This window comes from Anas platyrhynchos, chromosome 2 (genome assembly GCF_047663525.1).
Source record: "Anas platyrhynchos isolate ZD024472 breed Pekin duck chromosome 2, IASCAAS_PekinDuck_T2T, whole genome shotgun sequence".
Taxonomy (NCBI): domain Eukaryota; kingdom Metazoa; phylum Chordata; class Aves; order Anseriformes; family Anatidae; genus Anas; species Anas platyrhynchos.
This window is the reverse complement of record NC_092588.1, coordinates 133,926,027-133,953,925: the sequence shown is the minus strand read 5'-3', so window position 1 is coordinate 133,953,925 and position 27,899 is coordinate 133,926,027. Positions and strand designations below refer to the sequence as shown.

At 45.3% G+C, this 27,899-nt stretch overlaps 2 protein-coding genes across 8 annotated transcripts in view; one reads left to right on the top strand and one right to left on the bottom strand.

Annotated features, from left to right (window-relative positions):
• PPP1R9A (protein phosphatase 1 regulatory subunit 9A) overlaps nucleotides 1–12,707 on the top strand; it is a 147,457-nt gene extending 134,750 nt beyond the window's left edge. For 3 of the 6 annotated variants that reach the window (XM_027450811.3, XM_027450810.3, XM_021279668.4), the window contains exons 16-20: nucleotides 85–283; nucleotides 2,916–3,035; nucleotides 4,971–4,994; nucleotides 6,171–6,353; nucleotides 7,337–12,707. In XM_027450811.3, coding sequence (XP_027306612.2) covers nucleotides 85–283; nucleotides 2,916–3,035; nucleotides 4,971–4,994; nucleotides 6,171–6,353; nucleotides 7,337–7,549 — 739 coding nt within the window. In that variant the 3' untranslated portion in view covers nucleotides 7,550–12,707. The remainder of the gene's footprint in view (nucleotides 1–84; nucleotides 284–2,915; nucleotides 3,036–4,970; nucleotides 4,995–6,170; nucleotides 6,354–7,336) is intronic. The other 3 variants (XM_027450814.3, XM_027450813.3, XM_027450815.3) reach the window with 3 other exon arrangements.
• On the bottom strand, nucleotides 12,688–27,483 carry LOC101800414 (serum paraoxonase/arylesterase 2). Of its 2 annotated transcripts, XM_072033628.1 has the most exons (10): nucleotides 27,325–27,483; nucleotides 24,677–24,747; nucleotides 20,792–20,847; nucleotides 19,674–19,839; nucleotides 18,503–18,629; nucleotides 17,622–17,822; nucleotides 16,887–16,968; nucleotides 16,230–16,358; nucleotides 15,306–15,474; nucleotides 12,688–12,937 (listed from the first exon to the last, which is right to left on the bottom strand). In XM_072033628.1, the coding sequence occupies exons 1-9, from the start codon at nucleotides 27,396–27,398 to the stop codon at nucleotides 15,316–15,318; spliced, it is 1,065 nt and encodes a 354-aa protein (XP_071889729.1). In that variant the 5' UTR covers nucleotides 27,399–27,483; the 3' UTR covers nucleotides 12,688–12,937; nucleotides 15,306–15,315. The 2 variants fall into 2 exon arrangements, with proteins under 2 accessions (XP_071889729.1, XP_027306618.3); XM_027450817.3 differs by lacking the exon at nucleotides 12,688–12,937 and having other exon boundaries at nucleotides 14,822–15,474.
• Between the last annotated feature and the right edge of the window lie 416 nt (nucleotides 27,484–27,899).

The following is a 27,899-nucleotide window of genomic DNA, read 5'->3' as shown; positions in this document are numbered from 1 at the left end:
TCTTTTTACAATTAACTACCTCTGTAGCATTTTTTTTCATATTTTCTACTCTAACACAAATTCCTGCTCCTTTCTCTTAAACAGGAACACCAGAGAGATGCTGCAGAAATCAGCAAACACTAAATCTTTATCAGAGCGATCCTCCTCTCTCCCACACTGTGTACCATTCACATGGTATGGAGAGAGTGGCAAGGGATCCAATTCTTCCAGCAACCTGCCATCACCTACCAGCTCAACCGAACCTTCCTCTGAAAATATAAGTCCAGCTAAAAAAGGGTCAAAGGTAGAAAATAAAAACTACCTTATTCCCACTGTGTTGAGTGGCATAATTGGCTTCATGTTTCTGGAAAAAGAACAGGCCAATATGTTAGTACTACAATAAACAGTGCATGGTGTTCATTGTACGGTAACAGTTCATCTGAGCAGAGCATCTCCATCATTGTACCATTCCACATTCTACCTTTTTTACTCTGTCTTTCTCCTAATGTACATTAATTCAGTAAACTAACTGTGGTGTGCTGTACTGTAACAAAAACAAGTGGTGCCAGTGGAAATTAGCATTTGGATCCACTGAACAAATGCTAGACTTGTGTATTCAGTTGTAGATATTTTCTGCATTCTCCAGGACTGATTGTGGGAATACCTACCCATTTTTAACGTATTCAAATGAGATGTTTGCAAGTGAAGAAATGTTGTATGCTGTCAATCATTTGCCTTTTTCTCCCCCAATAATGAAATCTGCTCGTCATGCATGCTGGATGTTGGATTTAATTCTATATGAAGATGCTTGAACTACAAATACAAACTATTGCGATTTAATACATCTGTGTGATTCCCTTCTATGTGCATGAATGTTTCAGCATGATAACTCATTAAATAACCCTTAGTTCTAGTACTGTACTTAGCTTTTTCATGTTTATTTTCACTTCTGGAAAATATTTCTCTGCCTGTATTCTCCTAACTTGTAGCAATTTACTTTTTATATCGGTCTGGTAGGAAGGAACAGATGTGGTTCTCAACTGCATATACAGGAATTTGAATCAGAAATTAATTTCTCTGTCTGCTGCAGAGGCATGCGTATACACATACCTAATAGCTGTTTCCACGGGTATTTCTTTTTCTTTTGGTGCCATAAGCTTGTGATACCTTACTTGTGCTGTGCACAAAGCCTTGCGAGGTCACACTTGGGGTTTTGCCATATGGAAGGGAGAACAGCACAAGGTTGGCCCATGCAAGTCAGATTGACAGAGAAGACCACAGATGAAGTCTCAAGACAAAAAATAATAATAATAATCAGCTACCTGCTTTCTTTTTAAAAGAAAGATGAGGATTAGACATGTAAATCTTGTTTGTATTGTTAAACAAACATGTAAAAATAATTTTCAAATTGGGAAAAATCGTACCCTCTTACAGTTACTGTGAGGCCGTGAAGGTTGTTGTGTTCAGTTTTCCTTCATCCCGCTCTCTCATTATTATTACTAGCAGGCCATGGCTATCTTGTGTTTTTCCCACAGACAATTAAAAAGACTAAAATTCATTGTAGAAGTGAAACACAAAATAGGGTTAAAAGAAAAATCAGAGTACTTAAAAGGAAAAAAAAAATGTTCTTCACACAGCAGGAGTTAGAGTTGCTGAACTCCTGGCCCAAGAGTGCTGTGTGGTCTAAAAGTTTCCATATTGAGAAACCTGCTCAGATTTTCTTATAATCTACTGCAAAGAAATAGGAAAAGCAGGACCTTAATTCTAAAAGTAGGTATGAGAAATCTGAACAGGAAAGCTTTTTGGTGTTCTGTGTTAAGGTTGCAAGTTCTTAAATTACCAGTATCTATGCTGTTATTTAGGATTTAAAGCACAGCATGATACCACTTATTTAGATGGATTTCCAGCAAACTGAAGAGGATCAAGACATGGTGTTTTGGAAGGCTTGTTTTTTTTTATTCATATAAAATAGGTCAACTGTCTTTTGGGGGGATAAAAGAATCATTTTTAGTTGTTCTTTTTAGTTTTGATGTTTGGATCATTTTTTTAAAACTGATTGTCAAAGATAAATCAAGTTTGATACTCATTTAGGTGATAGGGTAGAAATTAGAGGTCTCAAAAGAGAATAGAGGTCTGTATCATCAACTATATATTTGATGTAAGTGGAATATTACATTGTTGCTTTTTTAGATTTTTTTTATGGTTCCTGAGTCAAGCTTTCCCAGTCTAACGTGTTAATTTTTGTATTCTTCTGATGGTAATTTTGCTGCATTTCTGAAAAAATGTGCACACTTCTGCTATTCTTTGCTAAAAGGTGTGGTATTTGTCATTCTTTAGAAAAAAATGTTTTATGGTTATTATTCCAGTCAATAACATTCAATACAGTATCTGAAGATCTCTTTTATATTCAATTTCCTTTTTTTTTTTTTCTAAAGGTTTAGGCAAAGAGGGAAGAATCAGAAATGGGTTCACAGGATATTCTCATTGCTCTTTCAGTAGCAGTTTTCACTTCTCTCTGCTAATTAATCCTCTGTCCTATTCTTTGTACTACTGCGTGCACCATGCTTGTCCTAAATATTTGGAGGACAGCAAAATGCTATCGATTAACCGGCAGAAGCAATAATACAGCTCCATGATGATAGACAGTATCTTAAGAGGAAGTCTATAAATTGCTTTCAGGCCATTTTGCTGCTCACTGAGACATTAAGCTGGCAAAGATGTCTCTTGAAATACACAGTGGCAAAAAATATTCTATGTATTCTATAAATCATTAACAATACAAAAGATTAGGCTTCCTCACGTGTATTGTTGCTGTTCTGGTAAATAATTGATATCACTCCTGACCTATGCCAACCTGGAAGACAGAAAGCAAATTTCCCTTTTAGCTACATGTTTGAGATTGTTTGGTCATTCTAACTCCTCTTTTTTCTCCACAGAATTTCGCGTTCAATGACGACTTCAGCCCCAGCAGCACAAGTTCAGCTGATCTGAGTGGTTTAGGAGCAGAGCCTAAAACCCCAGGTTTCTCACACTCCTTAGCACTGTCATCGGATGAGGTATGTTGATGAAATTGTTTAAGATGGGAAATAGTCGTTTTCTTTGTCCTGTGGCATTTTTCTTGATAATTGCTGAAATAATGGAGGGATGTTTTTAGGCAGTAGAAGGGGAGAAGGAAATTAATCTTGGTTTCTAGATTATATTTTATATAGGTTATATTTTGTTGTTGCTATAATGATTATTTTAAATAAAGGTCCTACGGTCTTATCATAGGATTGTTATGCGGTATTGTAAAATGCAGTTGGTTTCCTAAGAGATGTTCCATCCTCACGTATTTCAATGCACTTTCCCTACATTCTGAATATGTATATGTGGACCTATATGTACATATACTAAAAAAGACATAGTTGAGACAGTTTTTAGATGATAAAGATACAGTATAACTGGATAAATACGGTTGAAATGTATGGTACCTTCACCTAGACTAATTTTACCCTAATAAATTAAAATACTAATGACCTGTACATGCAGCTATTGTGTATTCCTGTACCTGCCTGTGTATGCAGTGATTAGAATGTGTATGTGTTAATCCAGTTTGCCTTCTCTTTGTGCTTGCTCTGCACATACACAGTGGATTTGAGCTCAGTTCATCAAACTAGATGTTTGAACAGTGATAATGCAAAAAAGCATTCCTATCTCCATAAATTGGTAACAGAATTGAATGGAATATAATATATTGAAAACACATTTCTGTGATTCTGTTTTTTATCTCAATTGTCAGTGAAGCTGTGCTATTTGACAGTAGCTGACAGTGTGTCCTGTGGACTCGAGAAACCTGCTCTTTCGTTCTCTTATAAACACTCATTACGAACTCAATATTTCCCACTTGAGATTTGAACCAGGGTTTTCTCTAGAGAGGAGGAACTTTAAGCATCTCTGCATTTTTATTTTTTTTTCCTTAATGACAGTAGTTAAGTTGTGCTATTACTGCTGGCATGCTTTGCATAGGTTTAAAGAACGAAAGCCATTCCATGCCAACATCATTTGCCAAAATGGAAGTCTGCAAGACCAACCATTCTGTAGAGGTTACTTACTGCAGATAATAAAGGGCAACAATTTTTAAGAATCACAGGAGAGTGGTAGACAGGAATCTGTATATTCTTCGAATTACTGAAAAGAGCAAAGAGATCATTGACACTTTCTTTAGTATTAATACTATCTTGATAATACAATTCATTCTTTTATCATTTTTCCTCGAGTTATATTATGCATTTGATTGTGATAGTGCCCTGTTCCCAGTAGGGTTGAATTAAAAATTGGAGAATGCTTTCATTTGGCTTGTTCGATTTTCTACTTGGACACTTCTAAAATTCCAAGTCCGAACAGGTCTGTAAAAACAAATTTGTTTTCTCCATCTTCTGCAGCGTCCCAAGTTGCAGACTGTGAATAAGGCAGCAAGGTCAGTGAGAGCTGCAGGGGAAAGCTGTGCAGCCACCCTCGCAGGGATTAGGCTGCCATTGCTCTTGAACCCGCTGTGGTGCATTGCTGACAGCACTCCTTTGCTCAGGCTTCTTGGGTGGATTGACATAATTATTTGAAGGAGACAAAACAACTAAAGGAGAGGGTCGGGAGGGAACCCTGGGCCTGGGGTTTGTTGTCCTCTCCCTAAGGAGTTTTTGCTCTTGCAATCGGAGCCATCAGGCAAGGGCCCATTGATTCCAGTGTGTCAAGACCAGGAGCTCAAGGGGTTTCACGGGCACAATCTCAGGCTTAAGGCTTAGCTGCCAAACCATGTGTGTGCTGAGCTTTCAACATAATCTCTCTGCTTCTGGAAATAATTTTCTTTTAAAGAAATCTCTTTGTTTTTTGAGTAGCCATATCTGTTTGCAAATCTTGGTGCTGCCCTTGCCCAAACTTTTACATGCTGTTACATGTTCTGTATTTTGTTTCTATAATGCTTTTCTTTCCCATTTCTTTGTTGCTCCCTCACTCAGAGCCTGGATATGATTGATGATGAGGTGAGATACCAGTGTGCTGTTGTGGTGAACTGTGTGACCATCGCGTGGCAATGTGTCGTCTCATTTGCAGATTTGCATTTCTTGTTTTACCGTGTCGTGTGGCAAAGCCCCTCGTTCCAGCACAACACACAGTTGTCACTGCCTCTTCTCGCGTCCTCTTCAGTTCCTCTCTCCTCTCACGGCCATGGCAAAGTGCAGTTTTTGTGTGTGTTGGAAGGGGGAGGAGGGTCCGTGTCAGAGCACATCCTCCAGGCCTAGCATCAGCAGCACCGAGCTTCTGCTGGCTACACGAGGAGGAAAAGGCAGAGCTTAAACCCTCATCTTCCTGTCCCTGTGAGATGGGTGGCCAGAAGCTGAAGGAGCTCCCAGAATCGTCTAACCCAGTGGAAAAGCTGCAGGAACAGGAGGCAGCTGCTGCAGCCCGGAGCAGCTGCTTTGCTGACTGGGGCTCGAACAGAGCAGCTTTTGTCTCAGGCCCCACCATCATACCCTGGGTGGAAGAAAGTGGCAGAGAGGGGGCATGGGGGGGGCTAAAGCAGCTGAAACCCACCTGCCTCTCCTGGTGCCGTGTCTGTGCTCTCCTCTGCAGCACAGACAGGGCTGTGGGATCGCTGTGTGTTCCTTTCCACCCCTCTGTGTCATCCCATAGTCCTCCACGGGTAGCATCGGTCTCGCTGGCTGTTCGGTGTCACCGCTTTGAACTTTAGAATGGTTTTCTGAGTTGTTTTCTTCTTCTTTTTTTTTTTTTTTTCCTGAATTTCCTGTTTTATAGCTTAAACACAGCACAAAGATCAGTGAATGTGCCTAGGAAGTGGGATGCAGAATTCACTGCGTCCGTTAGAAACCTTGTAATTTGGGGAATCAAAGTCTCGAGATGGCGTAGGAGCGTACCTGTTTTAAACTCTGCCACCTGGGCAGTTCGGTCCCTGCTTGGGTTAAAGGGAATGCCAGTTCCTTTTTCTTGTTCTATTTATAAATAAAAAACTTTTTGGGTACCATGCATCAATTCTGGTATCTGGTTAGGTACAGAGGTAACACAGTGGCATGAAGTTGTTATTATAGCAGTATAAAGATAGCACAGGCACCTCTGCTCTGACATTGGTGGTTTGTACAGAAAAATGCTGTCTCTAGCCGGTGTTACCCTCTTAATAATAACGCAGCATGTTTTTGTCACAGATCCTGGATGATGGACAGTCTCCAAAACACAGTCAGTGCCAGAACCGGGCTGTTCAGGAGTGGAGCGTGCAGCAGGTTTCCCACTGGTTAATGAGCCTCAACCTTGAACAGTATGTGTCTGAGTTCAGTGCCCAAAACATTAATGGGGAGCATCTTCTTCAGCTGGATGGGAGTAAGCTCAAGGTAACTGGACTCAAGGGGTTACTGTATTATTTATTGTCACTGGAGATAATCTTAAAGGAAGCAAGAATTCAGAGAAAAGGAAGAATCCAGAAAGCAGAGGACCCCATCTGTGGAGTGGTGATAGATAGAATAATAAACAAGGAGTAGAAAGCTGCAGCAGCACTTCGAGAAATTCCCATGTGCACGTAGGTTCAGAAGCTCCAGAAACAGGGCATTTGCTGAGTGAAAACTCTGTGTGTGTGTCATGAACACATACTTGCATGCACGAATCATATGGTAGCATGTATAAGTGGTATTTGCATGCGTGTATTTCTCATCCAGCTCTGTTCTACAAAAAGGCAATTCAGAGAAGATTGTGAATAGAAATGCAGCAGGAGTAGCAACTGTAAAATGTTTTACTGTGATACTGGAGGCAAACGCTGGGTACCAATTGTACTCTCTTGGAGCTAAATACAGTTCTGATGTATAAAGTATGCATTGGTTCTTGTAGTGAAAATATGAGCTTAGTGTTGTCTGGAATAACTGTAGGAAGGAGTTGTGGGAGGCTCAGCATATCTGAGAGTCAAAGTTTGGTGTTTCTGAAATTTCACTAACTCCAGGGTTTTTAGAAGGCAGCAAGAGAACTTCTGACTAAGACATAGCCATGAGAATTGTGAAATCTTGTTCTGCATAGACTTTGATGGCTTCAGGCAAAAGCTTTAATATTTCTTTGTCTCATTTGATCAAAGGAATGAGTATAACAGAATTTTGGTTACAATGAGATCTAATTTTTTAATATTGTACAAGTGGAAAGCATGGAAAGTAGTACAGGTGTAAAAAGTTATTACTTTCACTTCAGTAATGTATCTGACTATATCTCAAATTTGCTTAGTTGTGACAGTCTTCTACCTGGGAAGATTGATAATTAGAATATGATAAATTTGGTGATAAATTAAACAATATGAATATATCTTTCTTTTTTAATTTTGTTTTCCCCATCTCAGGCTCTTGGTATGACATCTTCCCAGGACAGAGCAATCATTAAAAAAAAGCTAAAGGAAATGAAAGCATCCCTGGAGAAAGCTCGCAAAGCTCAAGAGAAAATGGAAAAGCAAAGGGAAAAGCTTCGGAAGAAGGAACAAGAGCAACTGCAGAGGAAATCGAAGAAAACAGACAAGTGTTCATCAGATGCAACAGAGGGCACTAATGAGCAGTGATGAGCAGAAGTGCTGCTGAGTTAGTAACCTGGAGGCACTTTGGGGGAAGAGAAACTCCTATCCGCTCTGTTGCCCCTTCAGCTTTCTTGCATCCATTACACGAGTGTGCACAGAGAAACGGGGCTATAAATAGGACGACTAGGGAACTTTATATCGTGTAGTTTTATTTTCCCCCATATCCAGCTCACGCGCGTTGTTGTTGCCATGTTAAACAGCCCCAGCCCCTCGGTTTGTTTCGTTGTTGTGGACAACTAACAAATTCCATATTCGTGTGGCGGTGTTTCCTTCCAAACTACTCTTTTCTATTGAGCTCTGTGTGTTTGGTCACTTCAATAACCAGCATGATGCTGAGGAGCATGATCCACTGCTTCCCCTCTTCTGAACAGGATGGCCAGTCAAAGCGATCAGTGAACGCTTCTTCAGCTGGGTACAAGGAGCTGTCCTCTGCCTGGTAGGAGCTGACCTGACTTTCTGACTGGAACTTCAGCTTCTCTGCTGGGTTTGGATACTCAGTTCCGTCTACTGGAGTAAGTTTCAGCTTGCATCAGTACCTTGAAGCGACGCTGCTCTGGAAACACAACTGTTCAGTGACTTCTTAATATACACTGGAGATAAAGACAGGAGAGTTGACATCCCCCCTGGGTAAAAGACAGGAGGTGAAACTCTTTCTGTTAACTGTACAATAGTTAATCCAGGAAGGAGGCAAAGCCTTAAATGATTATGTGGGTTTACACAGAAATCTGAGGATAACATTTATCCTTTAGGTATCTGAGCAAGGATGAATTTCTAACTAGAGCACAGCATATAGATCTGTATAAATTTCTTTGTGCTCCCAGTGTGTAGGCAACTTTCTTATAGCACACTCCGCTTTCTTTTTCATGTATTTTGAACAGGAAACTGGGCTTATTTTGTTTTGTTTTGTATTTTTTTCCAAGAAAAACACCACATTATCAGATGCATTCTCCAATAAGTATTGGAAGTGTAAGTTTTGTGCTGTGCTGTTATGAAGCTGTCATTGGAAACATTTTCAGAGTCTGCTAAAGACTTTCAGTTTTTACAGAAGTGCACTTTAAGAAGAGGAAGAAGAGGGATTCTGGCTAAAATTAAATTCAGTACATTGCTGTTAGGATCAATGCTGCCCTGGAGGTGAAGGTTACTAAATCCAAAGCTGCCATGTATTAACTGTTTTTATTAACGTGTTTAAAGAATATCCCTAATGAAACAAGAATTTTGAAGCGTAGGCTGTAGAGTATTTGGATGGTTTAACAGTGGTCTTGTTACATATGTCAGAGGTTTCTATTATCCCAGTCTGTGAGTCCATTGGCCAATCCTGCTGAGTAGTTTTGACTATGACAGAAGCAGTGGATAATGTTACTGCCTCTTAAGAGCAGCATTAAAATATTCAGTATTTCTTAAAAGGAATGGAAAGACAACAGGCAAATATCTACAGCAAGAAGCTGAAGGTGTTATATTACTGCTCTTAGTCAAAGCTAAGGATGCAGCAGTGTCTGTATTTGAAAAGCATCACTTTCCTTTTGTGCGTCCTGCAAGTTGCAGTCTCCATCTAGTTAGTCATGTTAACATGTGAATTGTTTAAGACGTCGATGCACACTTACAAATTTGAACATAACAATTGCCGGCCTAAAAAATGCCAACATTGAATTCTTTGGAAGAAAATGTTTGTTTAGCTTGGCTTCTCTTCTGCTCTGTACTTTATGACATTCAGATCTGTGTCTGTCGAGTTCTCTGAAGTTCAGATTTGAAACAGTTGGGGTGCAATGTTTAGAGTTAAATGTCTTTGATCGTAATAATTTCTATGATGTGTAAAATGCTCTGTCAACTGACAGAGCCTAGTTCATTCAAAACTAATACACAACAGATCTATTTAGTCTTAGCTTTATTTTTCCTTCCAAATCCAATTTCTACAAGTTTCTGATGTATGCTCTATTCAAATACAAAAATGAAATTACCGTAAGAGATACTTCATAATATTTCTAAAGGCTTGTGATATTTTTCTTGAGATAAACCACTGGCAAAAAAATATACCTGCTAACAAGAATTCCACGTTGAAATGAATCTTTCTTCACTCTTCGTTGGAGAAAAAATATACAGATGTTTAATAGCCTCATAAAACTCACATTCTGTTATTTTAGGAGGTTTTGAATTTATATTCAAGAGAAGTTATCTGGAAGAAACTGGAAATTTAATATTTTAAATACAATGTTGATAAAATGCATTTGATGATTTTAAATTATGTTTACGTTATAATGTTTAAGTGGTTGTATGCAGTAATCTGTGGTGGTGTTCCTGTTCTGTGTTCTCTGTTTTCCTAGGAACCTGAGCAGACTGCTCGGCATTACACACTTTGAGTTTTCCCTCTTGCTGCCTAGAACAATCTCTCATTAATTTCTGTGTAAATCAAGCTCTTATTCTGCAGAATAACTAATTTGACTTAAGTCCTTTAGGTATTCGGTGGGTTTTATTGCTTTGTGCTAATTTCACTTTGCTAGTCTCTGATTAAAAAAACAAAAAATCTAACTTAAAAAGCAGTAGCTTTAATTTAAAATAAAACCATAAAATGCATATGGATCAACACATAAAAAACAAACCAAGCAATGTCAAGAGTTTGTTCCTCTTTCTGTGCTAATAGATTTATGCGGTTCCTTTTATTAAGTATGGTAACATTTTGGGGACATACGGAAATGTCACCAGATTACAGACATGAACACCGGTGCAGTTTGAAACTTGTATTCCTGTTCTCTAGGATCTTTAAAGTCGCATTGCATTCCCTCCCCTTTTGTTGTGTAATGACATACACGAAGCAGAAGATGAGGATGTCTCATCATTGTCAACTTAATTTCCTGTACACCAGTGCTAAGTCAGCCCAATGGTTTGTGTGTGTGTGTAATAAGAAGAGACAAATGCTCCACGCTAAATGACTGGAAGGAGTTTTTCTTTGGGCTCACCACCTGCAGATGTAACTGTAGCCTACTTTTGCCTGTTTATTTCTGGAGTTAGAGCCGCTCTGGATGTGCTGACTTCAGAGAGCTGTGCAGGCAGCTTGGCGTTAGCCGTGTCCCTGGGTCAGCTGCCCAGGGGGGTGACGCAGCTGCCCGGAGAAGTTGGATTCTGCAAGGTGAAGCCACCTCTGTGAGCTCTGGCTGTGCTTACCTTGCTGCACCTTGCTGGTCTGCAAACGTGCATGGACAGAGCCTGGCAGGGAGCTGGCACAGCCCGCAGTGCAGAAGGGAGTTAGCTGGACGGGGAGCTTTGGAAAGGAGCCTCCTGAGCTGCTCCCCCTCCACCTTCTGGCTCATGTGCGGGCAGGCAAGAAGTGGGCGATGTTGTGTAGCGATTTTGGAGAGTTCATTCAGCTCCATGTAAAGCCAGGGAAAGAAATGCCACTTGTTACTAGTGCAGAAGCCAGTTGTACAGTAGGAAGGAGAAGGATCATTACTTAGTTGTGCATGGCCAAGAAGTGCCACTGTGGGCACCATCACGTCACTGAGAACCAGAACGAAGGCTTTGCACACAGGCCTAGCTCCTTAAAGACCCTGCAGTGCAGCCCGTACTGTTTATCAGTGCTGAAAATTAAGGGAAGCTTGCAGGAATGAAGTCGTGTGTTAATTGTTTAGCCATGTGTTTACAGAGGAAAAGCAAAACCCGACCCGGCTCTTTTTAGGTGTGGCCACTTCCCCTGCGGTATCATCAAACCCAGTGGCGGAGGGGCTGACCCTTTTGGTTGCAGTTCCCTCATTCCACGCTCTCTCTCACTGTAAAACCTCAGGAAACCTGTGCTGTGGGCCAAAATGCTGAAAATAAATAAATAAATAAATAAATAAACATCTGAAAGAAGCAGGCACATGCTTAATTAACTCGTAAGTCCTTATCAGGTGAGTTGGGCAAAGTGCACAGAGGAGCTGAACAGTTTGGGTTCAGTTTCGTTTTGGTAGTGGCTGAAAATAAGGAAATTAATTGGTCTTCCTAGAAATGAAACGTTCGGGTTGTTTGTGGCTTGATTTCTCTTGAAATAGGTGCATGTGGGTTTGTGTGTGTAGGAACCAGTCCTTCCATCACTATCCATGCAGGCCCCGCCACACGGAGGTCGGCAGCGGCTGCCTGGGAGCCGTGGGGCTAGGGGAGATGTGGAGGAGTGAAGCCCTCGCCCTGAGCTTCCCCTGTGTTTTTTGTAGGGTCTCCAGTATTTTGCAGATGGCGAGATTTTGGAGTTCTGTTAAAACCATCCCCATGGTGCTCCTCCAGAGGTCTTCCCATGTGTCGGCCTCGGGGTGGTTTTGTAGTGAGGGGGAGCTTGGCAGGACTGATGTGTCCGTGTTACTATTCTGGGAAGAAATACCCATTTTTGTATTTTCTAAACCTGACTTTGGGTTCTGTTGGCGCGCTTTCGGCAGCTCGTTTCTGAGCGGGGCTGTGCGTGACCCCCACCGTGACATGCCCAGGCATCGCAGTTGACGGCGGGATGGCACGGTCCCTTTCGTTGACCTCCTCTGCGTGTCTCACTGTAGCTTCTCCACCTATAGGACTGCGACTTTTCACAGCTGTGACACCACCACCGTGACACTGAGCCCTCCAATTCCTCATTACAAAACACATTTTCTGTCCCTAAGGGGCGGTGGGACCGGTGCTCCTGCCGCAGGCGTGAGGAGATGGTTTGACAGAGGTGGGTCTAAAATGCACTGTGCTCACTGTAAAAATTGGCTTCTTACGTTGTTTCCTTTTCTATGGTTGAAGAGGTGGTTGCGCTTCAGATTTTTTCCTTTTTCTGTTGTTTTTTAAAGAGGTTAAATGTATATGAAGTGCATGTTGATCCTGAACTTTTCGTTTGTACATCTTGGTGTCTAATCATCTGCATGAAAGACGCAGTAGTGCCATGTCTGAGCTTGTTCCCTTGTGCTTGGTTAATACGAACTTCTATAGATTGTTGAGTTTTCCCCGAAAACAATTTTCTTTAATATTTTGTTATTTGGAGACATCAAAACAAAACATCATGGTGGCCCTTTGTTTTCTTACAGTTTAAATACCAACAACAAAGCCTTGTGGTTTGAAGTTAATTTGTTAGTGTAAATAAATTTCTTGCCAATGAGTATTATTGTTGTTAGACAACGAATGCAATAAAATGAGAAATCCTGAATCTTTATTAGAATTTGTGCCGAGTCCTCACTTCCCTGCCCAGCTGTTGGCCGTTTCGGGACACAGTCACTGGTAGGCATGGGGCGCAGCTGCTGCTGCACGTGCTGGGTTGGCAGCGGGGGGAGCCTTGCCCCACTTGCTCCTTCCTCCCTTCTGCTCGCTGCCGAAGATCGCTTTAATCCCAGCTCCTGGCCAGAGGGCTGTGGTTCCCAGGCATCAGGTTGGATCGTGTACAGTCTGTAATTATGTTAAATTAGGTTAAAAAAATAGGGTAGGGAAAGGTAACGGCCTTTTTTTCTGAATATGCAGATGAAATGTACATCCAGTCTTGCAGGTGGACATACAAATAGGCTGCCTTCACACTGATGCTGGCCGATGTTTGTCTTTAAACCTGCGTTAGTTTTGGTTTATTGAGCGTGTTACTCTCAAGTGTTGGTTGGCTGTAGTGGACGTTCTACATAGCCAAAGTACAGCTCATCTGCTGGACATGGTAACAAGTCTGTTATTTTATTTATTCTATTTTATTAAAGCATTAAATTAGGAGGGCACTGACTGTCCAATCTGTCTAGTGACTCCAGTCCCTGGGATTTGCATCTGGCCAAATCTAGGCCAAGTACTCAGCCCTTAATCTGATGGGAAGCCTCCTAACCCAGTTCCCCGTGGCTAAATCACAAATGTTTCCTTCTGCTGATACGGCCACCACCTGCAGGAAGATAAAAGCATCCCCAACCCATGAACCAGATGAACTTAGTTAAAATAGGTACACTACAGCACTGAGGCTCTAAGTCCAAAACTTGCATCTGCTCAGCAGCATCCTGAGCCTGCAGCCTGAGCCTGCAGGGTTGGGTTTGGGGTTGCTAGGGTTAGCATAAATGTAGTCCCAAAACAGTGACTAGTCAGTGTTTCAGCTCTGTTACCACCACTGCTTCAAACTTGAGAACAAAGAGTGACACAAACAAAGGAATTAATTTACAGAGTTAGCTCAGGATGCTGGTGGCTAATCACTAGTGAGTTAATAGCCCAGCCTCTCTTTATTGTGAGCCCTTCCTTCGGATCAGTCCTGCTGCTTTGCTTCGGGAACACCCTGTGTTCCTCAGCGCTGGAAGGGGCCGCAGGTCCCTGCAGGAAAGCACACCGCTTCCCAGGGAAACTGAAAATATCCTGCGGGGAGAGCAATCGCAAAGGAAGGCACAGCAAAGGCAGAGCTGCAGTAAACGGCATTGCTGAGCACGTGGTGCTGCTGGCTGATGCTAAAGCCGAGTCCTGCAAAGAGCGAGACAGAAGCTGTCCTCATCTGGGGCCCGTTCTGTGCGGTGGAGGGGCACTTGATCAGCCGTCTGCATGCTGTGGCGAGCAAACCACTTGAACCCCTGCTGCAGCTGGATGAGTCCCTGGTTTACCGAAGCCTCCACAGGCAGACAGCAGCCCCTGGGCAGCACTCAGCTCCCTGGGTTAGGGCCGGGCATTGCTGAAGAGGATCCGTGGGCACAGTCTGTGCGCCAGGAGACTGTGAGCAAGAGCAAGCTAAGGCAAGCAGAGCTCGCTCAGGGGCAGGCAGGCAAGCCGTGGTTCAGACGGCAGCTTCAGCAGGACCGGAATCCTGCAGCACACGCTGCAAAGCACAAAAGTGATTTCCAGCTTCAGAGGACACTTAACTCTGTTTATTGAAGAGGATGAGCAACCAGCACCACCCCAAAAACATCAGTGGATGGAAGCCCAGCTAGGTCCTTTAATGGTAGAGTACAAGGCTGCTGGTAAGTGCCGATGGGTGACTGTGAAGTGGGAGCCCAGCACGCACCGAAATCAGCTCCACACCACCTGGAGCTCAGCACAGGACAGGCAGGAGCCACTCCGGGTGCCAGTCACTGTGGCAAAGCACCCTCGAAGGCTCCCTGTGCTGTGACAGACAATAACAGCTACTGCGCTTTTTTTCAGTGGAGGTCTCTGGGGCTTGTTTCCTGCTCCTTAAGAAAAAAATAGTCTTCTTTAAGCCCCCTCCAGCAGGCTCAGTAAGAAACCACTCCAGAGCGATGCCCCCTCTTTTCTCAGCAGGATTAAGACTCATGAAAGTGAAGTAATGTTAGGAAATGGTTTAAAAGGGGAAGAGGGAAGAAGTGAGCCTAAAATATCATTTATTCTCCTTCCACTGATTTCTGAAGTGTTAGGGAAAGCCCGGATCAGGAAGGCTTAGAAAAAGAACCCCTAGCACAGTCCCTAGGAAAGGCCAGGGTCAGTGCCAAGAAAGCACACCAGACTGGTCGTTAGTAATTCTCATTAACAAAACCAATTTTCTCAGACAAAACCCAGAAGTCCAGTCACAACAGACAATTCGGAGTCTGACGGTTTCAGTCATTTGTCATCCGAACTTCTGCTTTACCCTCTGTTACTGTCGTCAGGCACTCCACTCTAAAGAGAAGCTGGTTTCTCACCTTCAGTTCCGCTTCCTTTACCGCTAGGTAAATCTCTCAGTCTGGAGAGGAAGGCTACAATGCATTTCCATGGCTCTGGTTAACGTTTATTGGAACAGTCTCATCCTTAGGAAATCTAGCACAATCTAGGTGAGTCCACGAGGAACTAAAATCCTTCCCCCTGCCGCGGCTCTTACCCGGGACCAGCTATAGCTCACAGTACAGGGCTCTGTGGAAGACGGTGCCGATGAGCAGCTTTCCACCGTGGACGGACGCCACCGAGCTGCCCTGCAGCACGGAGCCATCGTCCGCATACACGCGCGTCACCACCGGCTCCTCCGAGAGGATGTTCTGGATACGCAGGACCTGCCGGAGGAGGAGGAGATGTCTACTGAGAGTGCTGTGGGTGGAAATCCCCCCCGAGGGCAGAGGGAACGTCCAGACCTTAATTTAAATGAATTAGCTGGATCAGCTGCTGCGTACTGCAGCAGTTTCACCCTGTGTTTTTTTTCAGATAGAATAAACACCGGCCCACTATCCCAAATCTGCTGCTACCAAATGGGATAATTCTGACAAGTGTCTTATGGAGACCTTCAGACAGCTCTAAAACCAAACATCCGTCCATCAGCACCTCATGCCCTGCTGCAGGGCCTCGCTGGGTGCAGAGGGAAGGAGGACTGCAGTGTCACCTGCTGATGAGCAGCGCTTGCACAGACAAATCGTTCCAGAGAGAACACTTCTGGCCCTGCTCTGCACTCAGTCAGTGCTTTCGTTTGGCAAAGAGGTGCTGGCTCAGTAATTAACACAGTTCATCAAAACCTGATTGCGCCGCCACAGCTGCACAGAAAGCAGCCTAAGGAGTCCAGAAGGACTGAACTGCTAAGTGGAAATTATTCTGTTGTCTCCAAAGGGTCTGAATTGGTGTTTTATAAACTGAGCGAGTGCTGCTCAGGTTTCCCATGTGAGGGCAGAAGCTCTCAGCTGGGAGCCAGCGTGGTCTTTGCCTTCAGAGAGGCCAGCCAGGCACTGTTTCTATGTTAAGTTAAACCAGGATGATTTGGACAATGCCACTTCCTGGCACAGACATAGCCCAGAGACCAGTGACATCTCCCAAAAGGCACCTCAGAGGCAGGCAGATTTTCTGGATCACTGTAGAACAGCTTCATCCCATTGGGATGACAGCCTGTCCAGATGTCCCCAGTGTCAGGGTCGACAGACAAGTTATCGACGAGCGTGTCCAGCTGCAGCGTCTATCCAACAGAGAGAGAAAGCAAGAAAAAGAGAGACAGTAAATCTATCAGAAGTCCTAGAAGCAAAGTATAAACCTGTCTTATTTGCAGTCATTATCAATAGGCTTATCCACGACTCTCATTGCACATAACCCGATTTCTTTTCATTCTCTCCTCCCCTAGGGCCATCTCCCCCCACCCAGTGTATTTTATCCCCTCCTCCGAGCTGGGAGCCTGCTCGCTGCTCTGGGCTTCCCCCTTCAGCTGCCTTCAAGCCATGCTCATGTTGGTTTTATCTGCGCTTGGTGGGTTCACCCACGCTGCCCAAGGCAGCCTTCCACCATGGCTCCAACATCGCTCAGGATCCCTCTCTGCTGCTGGTGGGACCTGCTGGTGGGACCTGCAGCTCTGCAGCGGGGCACCAACCCACGGCAGGAGCTGTTCCAGATCAGAACTTCACACGTGAGCAGGCTGAGAGGTGAAGCCTCACGGGGACTAATCTGTCTGAAACCTGCACGTAGCCCTTTTTGGGGAACAGCAGCACCTTACCTTCACATGGGTTAAATTCCAATTAGCATGCTTTTCCATAACATGGACTTTATGATCTAATACATCTGCAACATAGATGTACCTTCAAAAGAAAGCACCTCTTAGCAATGTGCACGAGTAAGCAGACCCCCAAAAACAGTCAGTTCCTCACGTGTAAACCCGGCTCTTCCTGCAAGGAATGCCAGCTCACAGTCCTCGCATAGTAATAGAAATTTCAAGCAGGCCAGAGTGCACTGAACCAAAGCCAGCCTGCTGAGACACTAATGGAGCTTCACACTGTGCCAATTCTTCTATTATGACACTGAAGCAGGCCTTGGTTTGTCATATCCCCAGATCTATTTTTTTTTTTAATTTAAGGCCACCTGCCTAAGCCAGACGACTGGCTAGCACAGGGGTACAAACTTGAGGACTGTAGAGCATTTCCTCGCTTTCAGAAATTCTACCCCATTGATCCTTGCAAGCAATATGCACAACCTTCTGTATCAGCTGGTTAAAACGGAACAGCTTTTGCTCCAGTTGTACACAAACCACCACGCAGAGCAGGAAACACTGCCTGCAGTTAAAGACATTTAACTTCTGTTCTACAAACCCTCTGCATCACTCATGTTTTGCAGGTAGCACCTTGCCTTATATGAGCCAGTTTAGCCACTGACCACAGAGCTCCTGTGTGCCCAGAGTAGGATTTCAGGACTCTTGTGTCTGATTGAACAAAATCTGAGGCAAGGAGAAACTTACTTTTTGTCAGGTGAAATGTTAATTCCATTGGCTGAATAAAAGCCAGCTGCTACTTCTTTAACTTCTTTTGGACTGTAGTAAACAACATTTGACCAGGTTAAACCCAAGAACATCTCCAAGAACATCAAGATGAAGTCGGAGAAGTAGTGATCGTTGGTGGCATAGAAGCTGTCTGGCCCCATAGCCACTATATCATTCACACTGAAAAAAAAAAGAAAAAAAAAAAAAGAGGGAAAAAGAAAAAATAAGAGGGAGAGGGAAAGGTAAACAGGTCCAGAACTATGCAGTGGTGAAAGCTGACCAGGATAGTAGGACATAACCTGGAGATCTAGCTACCTGTCTACAAGCCCATCGAAATTTTTCTCTTTTTATTACATTCAGCTGGAAACCAGAAAAAAAAAAAAAAAACAGTAGGAGTTGTGACAACTTTATCTTTCAGGCTGCCTTTATCTTACAGTCATTTTGCATTAGTGCAGACCAAGAAAACTCTGTATGCAAAAATGAAAAAAGAAAAAGCTAAAAGCATGCTTATTTTTACAACACCGCAAATTCAGACTAATAAAGTATCTGAAGATTGATATCTGCAATCAGCTGAGACTGGGTTACATGAGAGATGAAGTGAGTGCCAAACCAAGCTAATTCACTGGCATCAGTCGCAGCGGAGCTGACGAGTGATTTAGTGGTACAACTATTAAAAATCTCATTATAGAAGAGACTGAGGAACACAGTTTATAACGGTAAGGATAAGAAGCAATCAATAAGAGAAACCAGAAAGCTGATTAGAGAGAAAATATTTCATATTAATAAGGCTCTAATACCAAAATCATCCTACATTGGATTTTACTGTTCTTCTGGGGGAAGACTCTATTTGGCTCCAGTACCTTATCAGAAGGTCATGCCGAATGGTTTTCAGATGCACAAGAGAATTGTCATCTTCTACAAATTTAAACACTTCTACTGTGCTCTTCTGGTGTGGGTGATTCACAACAAAAAGGTACACGGTGTCATCTTAAAAGGAAAAATGGAGAAAAGATGAATTTCACTAGGTCTCTGCAACACTAGCATGGGACACTTTGGGTTTGGTTTTGGTGCATTTCCCCGCTGGCTCTTCAGAAGCAGAATGACGAGTAACAAAGCAAAACAGGATGCCGCTGCAACTGGATCCACATCTCCAGCTACGCTTTGACTGGGCTCACCCTGTGGAGCACAGCCATATAAACTAGATTTTTACAGTTTTTACCAATGGAGAAATGAAGTAAGGGCACCATCTCTGTGCCCAGACCACTGGGTTTTGCAATCTGATGCCCTACAGTGAGTGGGTACATGAAATAGCCACAGCTTGCTGGGAAGGAGGGCTGGAACCCTAGCAAATTTGGGCACTTTGGTTTATTTATGTCACCTGAGAAAACTGCCCCCAAACCTTCTCTTGTACTCCCTGTAAAGCTGCAGTCCCTCTGCAGGTGAGACCCTAAATTATCTGCCAACCAACTTCTCTAAAAGGGGGGGTACCTGCCTTCGGATGCAGGTGACACTGCAGGAATGAGTCTCTTTTTCTTAGCATTTGCAGGACTTTTATTGCCTTGCTAAAAGCCTCAGTGAAAGGACAAGGAAAAAGAGAGGACGGAGAGCGTAAGGATCTTTTAGTGGTGGCCATGACCTGTCACTGGAGAGCACTCACTGCCTCTTGTCTGCTCACTGCTAGTCCATGAAGCATGTGTCTCCAGAAAACCCTTGAACCTGAGGGTGAGACAGATGTATACTGGCAAAATAAACCTTGTGTGGCTTTCAGCTCTTCAAACATCTCTCATGTTTCCTTCCCTTTCAATATACAGGGCAGCTTTCTGTCTCAGACAGGCTGAGACCACGTGCAAAGGTGGTTGCTTCAGCAGCCGACCTCTAGAAAAGAACCCAAAAAGACCAAATGGCTGGAAACCTTTTTCTCCCCCACCAAGTGCACGCAGGCTATTGGGACTCCAATGCAAGACCCCAGAGGGATTCCTGTTGCCCTTTTGGCTGAGATTTAATACCTTACCAGGTTAAAGATCTCTTTACCTTTGTCTATGTAAGTGCTGATCCCATGAGGGTTAAACGACGCCAGGTCAAACCCACGGCTGATCCTCAGTTCAACTGCTCTGGGCTTCTCTTCATTCAAATCCATCAAAAATATTTCACCTGGTTTGTCTGGTGCGAAGCTCTTTAGTCCTGGGTACTTCAAGCCCTGTAAAATCAAAATATAAGAATTTGTTTCTGGATGAAAAGTAACAGGAGCACCTCAAGGCTGAAAACACTGCAGCCTTGTTTGGGCTTTGCAAACGTGCATCAGCCTTGCCTTCTGCTCCCCCCATGCACCCTGAAGTCACAGGGCCGAGGGATCCATGCTGCTGGGGACAAGGCACCAGCTTCTACCCTGTGGTGGCACCCATCCTGGCTGGGACAGCCTTCCCCTCACCACTCCTTCCAGCTCCTCATGTCCTCCTGCCACCAGCAAGGTGCCACCAGCCCCACCACGGTGCCCAAAGACTGCGCCAGACCTCAAGTGTCCCCATCAGCCAGCACCAAGCACAGCACCGGGGACAGAGGCGCCCAGCGTGGCCAAATGCATCCAGCAGAAACGAACTAAAGCCGTGGTACGTGGCAGTGCTGTGGCAGCTCACAATTTCTGCCATGCATTTTGCAATGATATTGTTCTCTGCGTGTCCCCAGAGCACATAAATCAAAAATAAACAGCTTTTGTTTTAGAAAATAATCCCTAGGCCTCCTGATTCTGAAGAAAAGCTTGAGAAACTATAGCCTAGAGGCCAAAAGAAACAATCAGGAACAACAAAATCAGCACACGAAATCTGTGTTTCGTGGGGCTTTTTAAAGATGACGGGGAGCTGACACACCTTTTCAACGAGGGGGAGGTTGGCATTTCAACATTTCAAGCGAGCAGCATGAAAGAAACTCAAGGTTACACAAGTGCAGTGGGATACAGGTGTGAGAGCCGCCACGAGCACTTCTGTGTTGAGAAATGCACTTGCTCAAGCAGAAGGAAAGGGTGGTGAAGCCAACTCAAGACCGGGCTGATCCCAAGGAGCCAGCCAGGCGGGCAGAAGAGGAGCCCATGCTGCGGGTTTCACCTCTGCCCTCTGCAGACAGCCCCTGTGCAGAGAGGGAGCGCGGGCACTTACGGAGCTGATGAAAGCCAGGCCATTAGGAAGGATGTCAATATCTTCCGAGCCCCTTTCTGCAAGAAAGAGATAAAACAACCTAAACATTCTCCGCTGAAAAAAAAAACAAAACACAACAACTCCCATTTAGTGCGATCCCAGCTCACACAAATGCCACTTGCTGGTGAAAGGGAATTGTGCACACTGATCCTTGTGGCTGGGCTGGGACCCTTCGTTAAGATGAACAGCCAAATATTTAGTTAAAGCTCTCCACTGGCTGAGGACCTGCTCTAACAGCTGAGGACTTGAATAGTCAGACCGCATTTTAACTGTGGGTAATCGCTTCCAGTATCGCCAGTTCCCACATCCCCTGCAATATTTTTCCCTACTAAGAAAAAAAATAAAATAAAAGCCCTTCAGTAAGAGCACTAAAGTAATTTCAGGCTTTGATCAAGTGCTCTCCACAGAGCTTTAGTCTGACTCAGGAGCACGTTTGCCATCCCCTCCTTTCAGTGCTCCCACCAAATCAGCAGCACCCCGTGGGTCACACCATCACACCTCCACTGCCCCACATTATCCCGACACACCGGGGCCACCCCAGCCTGGTGACTTCCTAAACCACATCCTGGGGCTGCCTGCAGTGGAGCGAGACACCAGGGTTGGTGACACAACGGGGCTTTGGAGGCAGCGGGCACAGAGTTTAGAGCCTGCATTTCCCAACTAAAATTCTGAATTTTCAGCTCTACCTGACGTGCTGGTTTAAGCAACAAGCTCCTTTTCTTTGCCCCAGCTCTTGGGCTCCATAAGCCTGGACCCGTTTATAAAACGGGGCTGGTGGCAATTCCCCACTTGCTGGGATTGCTGCAAAGATAACACGGATAAATGTCAAGAGGCTCGTGGCGACATGAGCTAGAGAGACAGCATTTGCTGGCAGACCACGCTGGTGAGCCAGCAAATAGCGTGAGGTGTAATTTACTTCCTCTGAAGGAGAGAAGAGAGCCCACTGGCAGTGGATGGTTAAAAAGCACAAATTTGGGATGGGAGAGGAGCAAAGCGAGAGTGCTGCCCCACTGCTTACAAATTGCAGAAGCACTCACTGCTGCCTGGGAACTGCAGAGCAAAGCAAATTCTGGGCGCTCCTGGGCTCCTGGCGCGTGTGGCAGAGGGAGAGCACGGTTGGAAAAGCAGGAAAAAGCTCGCTCAGCAGCATCCTGCAGGAGCTGCAGAGAGAGATGGAGCTGTGGGGACCCTGGGGGATGTGATGGGAGGGCTCTGCCCTCACCGGCACCTGTGGCAGAAGGGAGAGGAACTGACTTGTTAGGTAGCAAAAACAGATGGAGTTTGGGCAACACAGCTGGGCAACTGTGCCACGCCGAGGGCTTGTCCACCAGAATATCGGAATAGGTAGGGTTTTGGTTTTTTTTTGATCAAGATTCCAAGAAAAGTTGCTGTCTATCCTAGAAGCACGATTTATTCCGTTCTTTATCTCAGTACGCGGTGTTCTGCTGATGCATCTAACAAAAAATGAGTGTTGTGTCCCAAAGGAAGCGACCAGCATGCCTGCATCCCAGGAATCCTTCCAAAATGCACGTTTCTCCAGCAATTTATGCAGTCACTTCTTGAACTTCAGGAATTACTTCAGGGCATATGGTTAGCTTACTATAAACCAGCAACATGATTAGACACCCATAAAATTCAGAAGACAGTGTTTATTCAACAAATCCATCCCTTTCTGCGTATTTGTGAATGAGATTTCGGATGAGCTACAAGGTTTTTTTTTTTTGTTTCTTTGCTCAGTGTTTGCATCTTTGCTTAGATTGCACAATATTTGAAAAGCTGAACAGATCGAAGTCTTAAAAAAGAGAGAGAAAGCAGGATGAAGTTGTGCAGAAATAAAAGGGTCCACTAAAGAATTTTTTCATTGCTTCCCTTACTACTGACACATTGCTTTTCAAGTAATTTCAATAGACTGCACCAGATGCCTCTGTTTCCATGCACAGGGTGGATAGTTGACGATTGTTTTGCTCAGAGCTGACCCAGCTCATTACCTATGTCCCAAATAAGAGGCCACGAGGACTATTTTAAAGAATAAAAGAAAGACAGACTGTTTATTCAATGTATCATAGAATTTTAAAGGAAAATGGCCCGGGAGGACCAAGATGCAGAGGTACAAAGACAACTTAAACAAAGCCATCCATGTGAGCAAACTTACAGATCTGGGGAAAAGCCCTGGTTTGATTTGTGCTACCTGTGCAGCATCTTGATGCTAGGGCTCCTCAGTGTCCCTGAATAGTTCAGCCCTCCCAGTCACATGAAATGAATTGCCGAAGATGTTTGCACGGACATGCAAACTTGTAAATCTGCAGCAACCCTTTGTTGTTTCTATTTCCACCACACCGGACCTGCCAAGCTAGCTTTGTCTTTTGATTTTTCTCAGAGCAGCAAACGACAGAGTGGAGCCAAGGCGTGGCACACAGCTCCGTGTGAAGGGCTGGTGTTTTAGGAGCCCAGAGAGAAGCAGAAATGGAGTTTGTAAATTGATCTGCTGCAGCCTCCAAGGAGGGCTGGGTTCTCAGAATTCACCTAATCCCCATGTAAATGTCAGGCACCAAAAATGAGATATTGTTTGGAAATTAAACTGAACTACGGCTGTGATTTCCAGCTCTATTTCTTTCCTCAACAGAGCATTTTGCAAAGGTCTTGTAAAATAGAGATAATGATGTACTTAAAATAATTACTCAGAAGTGATGTATATACAGATCACCATCAAACAAGCACTATCTTGAGTCTTGTTTGAGTAAACTACAGCTCAGTCTTGAAGAGTTGGAAAGTTTTTTTCAATTGCAATTTCTAAGGATTTCTTCTGCATGTAACCCCAGGCAAAGGGACTCTGTACACACTCACTTGTTGCAGTAATGTGACTTTACGAAGATGTTCCTGACGTGAGGAAGAAGCAAGATTGACGAAATCGACACAGTGACTCAGCAAGCTGAAAGGTGAGGCTCTTAAGCCTCATCCAAAGACTTTATTACCCATGCAAAATACATGGAAATTTCAACAGAATATAAGACATTTCTGAAAATAGTAAGGAAGGGGGAAAAAGAAGCCATTAAGGCTCTATTAAGTTCAAAAAGTAGAATTTGGGGGAAAGGGAGACGGACAGCGTGTTTAAAGCTGTCAGTTTTATGTTCGGGTTGTACAAAAGGGAGAAGGAAAAAAAAGTTAGAAGCATTCCCATGTGTTAAACACGTGACCTGAAGGACAAAGTCAACATTTCAGCTGCTCTGTTGAACCTCTTCACAAACCAGACTAAGATGACAAATATGACCCCTTGGTCTTTGAAACCACACAGCCACTTTGTGCGACTGTGCTGAGCTCTGCCGTTTGCACTGAGCCGTACCAGTCCTCTCCTAAACGTCCCCAAAATGAGGAGCTGAGCCAGGGGGTGGCATGGAGCCGGCAGGCAGCTCCTTCACCACATGCCTGTGGCGTTGTTTGAAGCCTTCCACCCTCGCAGCTTGGCCCATCTTCGAGCTGTCACCAGCTGACAGCCACCTGAAGGCACCTGCCCCACCAGCCAGCTCCCCCTCATCTGAATGCCAAATAAACGCAGTGACTTAGCAGAGGAGCTGTGTGTGCAAGGTACTTGTTATCCAAAAAATAAAATAATAAAAAAAAAGGAACAGAAGCTTTAAATACCGATGACAGAAAGTAGGATGCCAAACAAACTAGTTTTTCAGTATAATTTTCTCCCTGTGGCTTCTCCCTAGCTTGAAAGCCCAAGCAGCAAAAGTTTGTCTGAAAGTCAAATGCGCTTTCAGGATCAGGCTGAGAAGCTGGCTTTAACAACCTGCTTCAGAATAAAACCAGACAAAAGCAGTGGACTCGGCAGTTCTGAATACATACCAATCCCTTTTATGAGCTGGCAATTCGGGAGTGTTACAGGGTCGATTTCCCGTGCAGCATTGAGTCTGTTCCTGCAAGAGAAAATAAAAGGTTGACAGCTCACAGCCACTTCTAAAAAAAGCAACACTCCTTGTGTGTCTTTAGTTTATTGCCTGCCATATCTCAGCGATGAATCAGATGTAAATTACTGAATAAGCAAAACCCAGACCTGACAACAACAATTGCCACTATGGTTAAAGGCGTCCAGAGATGAAATGATTCTCCTGAACGGAGTATCTCCAGGAGCTTGACCCACTTCAGGAGTTTCACAAGCTTTCAGGAGCTTGTGCCACCCACCACAGCTAGAATGACAAAATAACTCAAGGGTCGGCCACGCTTTCTTCAGGTTTCCGCCACCTAAGCACGGCAGCAGCCTGCAGTTAGGATCAGTGTTTCCGATGAGGAGAGGGCAACCTTCTGCCCCAACCTCCAGCTACATCTGGTGGCCAGGCCACCAGCAGCTACTCGCTCCATTTCTTATTCTGCATCCAAAAGCAGCAGCAGTGCTGTTGCAAGGCAGGACTGCTCATGTCCTAACAAGTGGGAGTTGGAAGTAGGATTCTCAAGAATCATTTCCCTGTCCCTTCATCTTAAAAACCTTTTAGGCTAACATCTAATAATGCACCCTTCTTTGCATGCCTACTCTGCGGTCCTGTTGAGGATGTACTTGCTGCAAGCACAGGACACTCTGAATGCAAAGATCCCACAGCAAAATCTAGCCACATTTGCCCTCAGTGTCCCCTGCACAGCCTTCCCTGCCTTGGGCTGATCATTTGCACTGCTGCTTGCCTGGGACTTTTCCCTTTCCCATTTGCAAGAGTTTTCCCCAAGCGGTCTGCGAGCCCCGCAGCGCCCAAAGCACAGCAGGACCGCAGCCAGCAGCCAGGCAGAGCTGATGATATCCCGACGGCATTCCCAGGGAAACACTTTGTGAACTGGAATGAGAGTAATTCGAAAGGACGCTGGTCACAAGCCTACAGCACACACAGAGGCTTTTTCAAAATGTGTCAGTTTATCTAGCTCGGGCAGCCCCGGCTACTAAGCCAGATGGCCTAGATAGCGAGCTGGCCTTCCAAAAACACATCGGACGTGCAGACTGGGGGGGGATGCAGCTTCAAGAAAAGCAGGAGTTCTGCCAGCTGGTGCCACCCCAGTGCTTGGCACCTCTCCCCAGCCACCTCCTTGTTCCAGTTCCAGTCCTCCACCTCCTGTCCCGCTTTGTGAGACACACACAGCGGGCATCCCCCCTCCTTGGGCAGCAGCCTGTTACATATTCAAAGCCCTCTCTCTCTTTCACTTCTCCTCTTCTCTCGACTAAGCAGTCCCAGAACTTTCCTCTTCCTGACAGGACTGAAAATCACCTCCAGTTGCTGGTTTTGCTCCCAGTTCTCTCCAAACCACCAGCATCTTTCTGCAAGCACGCTGCTGCGTTGAGCAGGACGCGAGCCGAGGGCTGTATCAGCACGGAGTGTTATCAAATGATAAGGCTGTGTACTTATATGAACAATAAATACTGGTCGTATAGATATTGTTCACATATATACAATCCATATATGCCCATACATATAGGAACACTGTGTTCGTGTATATATGAACACTGTCATATATGTGTATTCTTCTGAGGAAACCAGTAACACAGTATAACTCACACTCGGGTTTTATAAATTTGGTAAGGGCTTTCTTCAGGGAAGAATTAGCAACTCCAAGTCGTCGTCAGCAGAATCCATGTCACTTCAGTCAGTAACACACAAGAATTTCTTTCCCGCTGCGCGAGTCTTACTCAAGACCAGTCTGCAGCTACCAGCAACACAACAGATGCATAAACAAACCCGGTTTAGGAAGAATTAGGTCTGTAGGACTTGTAACAGTTCTCCAAGCCTTATCTTTTGAGCATTTCAGGGATTTTTGTGTCACACCATGTAGACACAATATACCAAACGCAGCCAACGAGCAAAAAGGCTTTGCTGGATTCCTGCCTCCTGGGTGGGGGTGGGCAGCAGGGGAATTTGGGATTCCCACAGCTCTCCTCTGAGGGCTGTGCCTCCACAATCGCAGGGCACGCCGTTATCAGCAGCCGCAGCTCCCTGCCTGTCTTAGGGCTGAAAACACCACTTGCAGGAAAACCCACCGAGCGCTACAGATGCTGGGGGACCCTGCTTTTAGCAGGAGAGACGGCTCTACCCAATTCCCAACATTGCATTTGTTCTTGGGGCCGGGAGCAGGGCATCCCCACAGTCACTGCACGGTGCCAGCAGTTGTGGACGTAGCGCAAGGTGCACACACACCTGTGCCTGGGGGGTCCTGAGTTTTGGGGGGCTGGCTGCAGGCAGTGCTCACCTCCTTCTGCAATTAGCGGCAATTACTGCAGGCGTACGGCTCAGAGAGCTGGAGGGCACAGCAGCATCGACAGAACGGGCTGGAAGGGACCTCTCAGACCACCCAACTCCAACCTCAGGACCACAGCGGTCCGCAGAGGTCAGAGGAGACCTCACCCACGCAGGGGCTGTGTCAAAACCAGGGGAAAACATCTCGGGGGCTCCCTTCCCTTCAGCCCCGCTCCCGCTGCCCCCGCTGCGGGGCCGCCCCCCGCGCCCCCGCCCGGCCCTCACCGAAAGGCCAGCAGCCGCTCCGCCGCCAGGGCCGCCGCCATCCCGAGCACAGCCACCGCCAGCAGCTTCCCCATGGCCGCTCCCCGAGCCCAGAGCCCCGAGCCCCGAGCCCCGAGCCCCGGCCGCCTCCCAGCCCCGCTCCGCTCCGCCCCGGGACGGGCCGGGCCGGGCCTGGCTGCCCCGCTCCGCCCCGGGCCGCCCCTCGCAGCGCGGCGCTGCCCCGGGTGGGGAGCCTCTGCCCTCGGGCCTCGGGGGGATCCCTGAGCACCCACGTCCCATTTTCCCCCCTAAAGTGACTCCACGTCTCAGTTTTTTCCTCAAAAGTGACCCCACCTCCCATTTTCCCCCAAAGGGTGATGCTCACCCCACTCCCACCAGCATCTTTCTCCCCTTGCTCTCCCCCGGGGTCCCCACGCAGCAGGCTGCTCTTGCAGAGCTTTGGGGGTGCACGCCTTGCAGGGTATATTGCTTATATATGTTCAAAAATATTGCAATGTAAGATCACAGAACATACTGTGACCAGTTGGGAGCATATTGTTCAATAGAGTAAAAAGGCTTACACCAGAGCACTTCCG